This window comes from Macadamia integrifolia, chromosome 12, assembly GCF_013358625.1.
Source record: "Macadamia integrifolia cultivar HAES 741 chromosome 12, SCU_Mint_v3, whole genome shotgun sequence".
In the NCBI taxonomy this organism is placed as follows: Eukaryota; Viridiplantae; Streptophyta; class Magnoliopsida; order Proteales; family Proteaceae; genus Macadamia; species Macadamia integrifolia.
In genome coordinates this window covers 27,718,131-27,722,898 of record NC_056568.1, presented here as the reverse complement: position 1 = coordinate 27,722,898, position 4,768 = coordinate 27,718,131, and the positions used below count along the sequence as shown (strand labels likewise).

Sequence of the window (4,768 nt, the reverse complement as noted above, 5' to 3'; positions counted from 1 at the left end):
TTTTTTTGAGGTGGGGTCGGTAAACCTTATTTATGTAAAATCAGCATACAAAACGGTAAAAAAAGATGGCTAAAGTTTTAGAAAAAAGTTTTCATGTAGATTCATGGAGGACAGATCATTCACCATCCTATAGGAGTTTAGCCCACAATAAATGAAAACATAAAAACTCAGCCAAAGATTTATATTTTTACAAAATTCTGTTCAACTATAATGGAACTTAATGTTTTTATTTTTTATTTTTTATTTTTTTTTGAACTCATTTTTGAGACACTTTCCTGTTTAGTTTTAGATGGGTCCTCTTCAATTACTCCTTTTTTTTTTTTTTTTCTCTAAAACTAGGGCTTTCAAAACATAGTCTTGTAGGAAGAAGAATTGGTAAGAAGCCTCCAAGATAGCTTTAGATGAAAGGATTTGTTATGAACCATACTACTTCCAAAACCTAATCCTCCCATTTCTGTAGGCCAAGCACTGCTGCCCAAGGGATAAAAGAAATTGAGACAAGATATCATATAGATAGGCAACAAACTAAGAACCAATTTAGATAACATTGATCGACTAGTTTGGGTATTATTTTCCAATGGGATAGTTTCATCTTTACTCAAGATATGATTCTGAACAACACAAAAGACTTAGGCTCTTAGAATTGTAGTGGGGTCCCAAATAAATAGGATCAGAAAGAGAAGTCTCAACTCCCAAATAATATAACTCCCCAAATAACTACAAATTGAGGAATGGATATCCTGAGGGTAGACTTACTAAATAAAGTATCATTTTCTCAAAGTTAACCTAGTTGATCAGACAAATTCTGAAACAAATCCAATATGGCACCAATTGTAGTGACAACATTTTTATTGGCTGTACAAAAACTGAATGTATCATCTGAAAATAGAAGATGCAAAATTTCAAGTGTCAATATAATTGTTTTTATCCATTTGAATAATTTAAATCTCCAAAAACCACCATAAGACTTCATAAACCTTCTGTTGTAACAATAAAACAAATTAGGGTTCAAAAGGCATCTTAACGAATGACACAAGATGGTTCAATGAGGTTAAAACAGCTGCCTTCAAATTTAATAGAATATACTCAATTACAATAGGAAACATCATTTACTCTTATCATAGATGATTTAACCAAGAACATTCAAAGAAATGTCATATGGTGTATGTTTTTTGCCAATGATATTATACTGGTGGCTGAGAAAATGGTAGAAATTAATGATAAGTTGGAGTTATGGAAATATACATTGGAATCAAGAGGTCTGAAGATAAGTAGAACGAAGATGGAATATACAATGTTTAACTTTAGTCGATTGAGAACTGAAAACCATATGGTGAAAATTAAAGACAGAGAGATTCGATAAATTGACTATTTTAGATATCTGGGATCGACCATAACCAAGGAAGGTGAGATAGGCGATGATGTCTATCACAAAGTTAAAGTAGGTTGGATAAAGTGGAGAAAGGCATCTGGAGTGTTATGTGATCAACATATTCCTTTAAAGCTTAAAAGAAAATTGTACAAAACAATCGTAAGACCGGATATGATATACAAAGCGAAATGTTGGGCAATCAAGAAGCATAATATAGACAAGTTGAGTATGACAGAGATGAGGATGTTAAAAAGGATGTGCAACAAGACTCGAAGAAATAAAGGAATGATCGAGTTAGAGCTCACTTGGGAGTTGCCCCGATTTAGGACAAGCTCCGAGAATATCGCTTAAGATGGTTTAGACATATACAAAGAAATGTTGGGTCCCGACTGACATTGAGAAGAGGGTGAATCAATGTGCCAAATCATTTTTCTTTTTTCTGACTATACCCCTAACATGATGATCACTGTTGCACTATAATAGATACACACGCAATTTATCGATGCTACCCAGAGTTGTTTCACAACCCCTACACTGCAAGCATTGTCACACACACATACAAAATCGTATGCACATCTACACTGCATGATGAGAGGAGATCCTAGGAAGTAGATGCTAAAAAACATCTTCAAAGTGGTTTAGCCATGCCTCTTACACAAAGCTTCTATCCAACACAACGGAGAAAGTACCACGCTTACGATTATTAATCCAAGTAAATTTGTTACCTCTGGAGAACACACTGATAAGGGAGATATAATCTATCATTGCAGCAAAGTGCGAGGCCGAACCAATATTAAAGTATCTTAGACCTTTTTTCTTAGAATGAAATCTCCCAAAACCAACCAAGGGAGAGATGCAGATAAAGAACACAAGTCAGCCCACTGATCCCAATGCATGGCTAAAAAGTAAGTATGTGGCCATTTGAATGACCCTGAAATTTTACCACTTATAACATTTTACCAAAATATAAAAGGGTCATTTATAACATTAAAAGGCAACTGATGAAAAAATAAATAAATAAATCCTCAAGTCAATCAACAACAGTCTTCAGTTCTAACACATTTTAAATTCAAAACCATTAAGAGCATTGAATCAATCAGCACAGGGCTCGTCGCTATAATAATAATAATAATAATGTTCAACAATCTGAAATTTCCTACAATCTCAGATAATAGAATGAACATGCTCCAGCACCACCGAGCTGATTGTGCAACTCAAAATCCTTTGCCATGCATCCCACTCTTAAGCCTCAACTAATCTTTGGAAAATCTAAAGCTCCTTTTTTCAGTTTCTTACAATTGAATAAGCTATAGTTGGCATTGCAGGAAGACCTGGAAACTGAAGGAAGAGTTCAACAGAAGAAAAAATGGTCATATACTAATTTTAACTCCTCAATCAGCTGCTTCCATCAAATCCAAGATCAAAAGCAAAATGCCTAAATTTCCATTCCTGAAGAAGCCAGCAATGAGAAGAGAAATGCACAAGAACTTATATGAAGTTGGTAGAAAGACACTACCATCAATCATTATGATGCCAACAACCGCTTCAGAACTTAAATGAAGTTGGTAAAGAGAATCATTATGATGTCAACAACCGCTTGATACCCGTCTTCTGATCTTGTGTAAGCCTGCTCGGAAACTTGATGTTAAATTTGATTCTTAAGTTTCCCCTCTTCGAAGGTTCCTTGGGAATTGGCATCCCCTCCCCCTTGACAACTTCTTCATAGCTAGGACTTATAACAGAATTGATGGGGATGGTCAAATTCCGTCCATCCAGAGTTGGCAACTGTACTGTGTATCCTGTCAGAGCTTCCACAAGAGGGATCTTCTGCATGACTATCAAGTCATTGGCATCCCTCTTGAAGACACTGTGAGGCTTCTCATCAATGATGAAGACCAAATCTGAAGGTATCAGACCTCGCTGCTCATTGCCCTTCTCTGGAAAAGTGATCTTTGTTCCTTTCTTCCACCCGGGCTTTATGTCAATTGTCAGAATTTCCTCTACGGTTGAGGGTCTCCTACAAAGAAAATAAGCACAACAAAGACAGTTGAGCAGCTTAAGACGCACATATTGCATTCCAGTTGTTTGGTCAATAACTTGACATTTTATTATCAAGTAGACAATAGAAACAAAAAGAGCAGTGTGGAAGATAGCAAAGAGAAGGCCAGACAATGTCTAGTTAATGAAGGCAGTTCTGCTGTCCAAAGTTTTGCAATGAGGCATATCTGGCAGTGGTTCAAAACCCAAAAAACCATTTTGACTGACCAGCTCATCCAAGTGGACTGGGAATCAAGATGAGTAGAATACTAAGTCAATAAAGAAATAATAAAAATACTACAAATTACTAAAATTAGAAAAATACATAGAAAAATTTTAGAAAACATAAAATATTTTAGGGGAAACAAACATACATATACAGGCATACACACAGACAGACACGTATTAAGAAAAAAAATCATCTTGTCCTTGTCTGTGTGTGTGAGTTCAAAACAAGAAAAATATTCATTTAGGTTAAAAAGAGAGAGATACTATACATCATTTTTCAACCACCATTCCCTCAACTCTTACATAAATCTATAAATCTCCTTCTATACCTCACTAACATCCCCAGAAAAGAGCAAGGGAGAAATGAACATAACACCATACATAAACAGAAAATCTCATTTGCAGCATAACCCAACCACACCAGAGATTTGCCGCAATTCTGAGTACCATTCCTAGAAGAGACAGAGTAGAAGAGAAGAATAATAAGCCCCTGAAAATGGGAGATAAGGAGAACAGGATTTTACACTTCAGCCTCTTCAAAACTGGAATTTCAATGTGATTTAGGGATGAAAATGCACCCCTTAAGCTCCATTAAATTTCTAAGGAATCCACCTAGCCAAGTAGGATTGGAAGATCTGACAATCTAATCAGCAATTTTTTTCTGAACCATGCGGCCAATCCATTTCTTTAAAAAAAAATAATACTAAAATAAAATTCTGTGATTCGAGTCAGACAACTTAACCAGGTGACTGATCGGTCTTCAGTGGATCAACCAACCCCCCATGTTGAGTAAGTTTGAAACAGCCTAGTGGGCCAATCCGAATGATCAGATGGAGAGGATACCATCACCATGCATTGTCACCCCGTCAAATTTTGGGCCCTACTTCAATCATATGGCTCACCATGTGTTTTCATTTTTAGCTTGTATTTTAATGGTCCAAAATCTTTATAAGATTTGATTTGATTTTTTTTTTTTTCTCACTATATTTCCGAAGGCAAAGATACTTATTTTAACTTAAACTTAGCACATAAATAAGGGTCATTGCAGCACCTAAGTAGAATTTGGGTTCCACCTGTGACCAGCCACAGGGCAGACATACCACCCATGACCCAACCAACCCCCCCCCCCCA

At 36.0% G+C, this 4,768-nt stretch overlaps 1 protein-coding gene across 1 annotated transcript in view; it reads right to left on the bottom strand.

Moving 5' to 3' along the window:
- Positions 1-2,371: 2,371 nt before the first annotated feature.
- LOC122058407 (dnaJ homolog subfamily B member 13-like) overlaps positions 2,372-4,768 on the bottom strand; it is a 29,586-nt gene continuing 27,189 nt past the window's right edge. Inside the window, exon 3 of the mRNA XM_042621080.1 lies at positions 2,372-3,389. Coding sequence (XP_042477014.1) covers positions 2,951-3,389 — 439 coding nt within the window. The 3' untranslated portion in view covers positions 2,372-2,950. The remainder of the gene's footprint in view (positions 3,390-4,768) is intronic.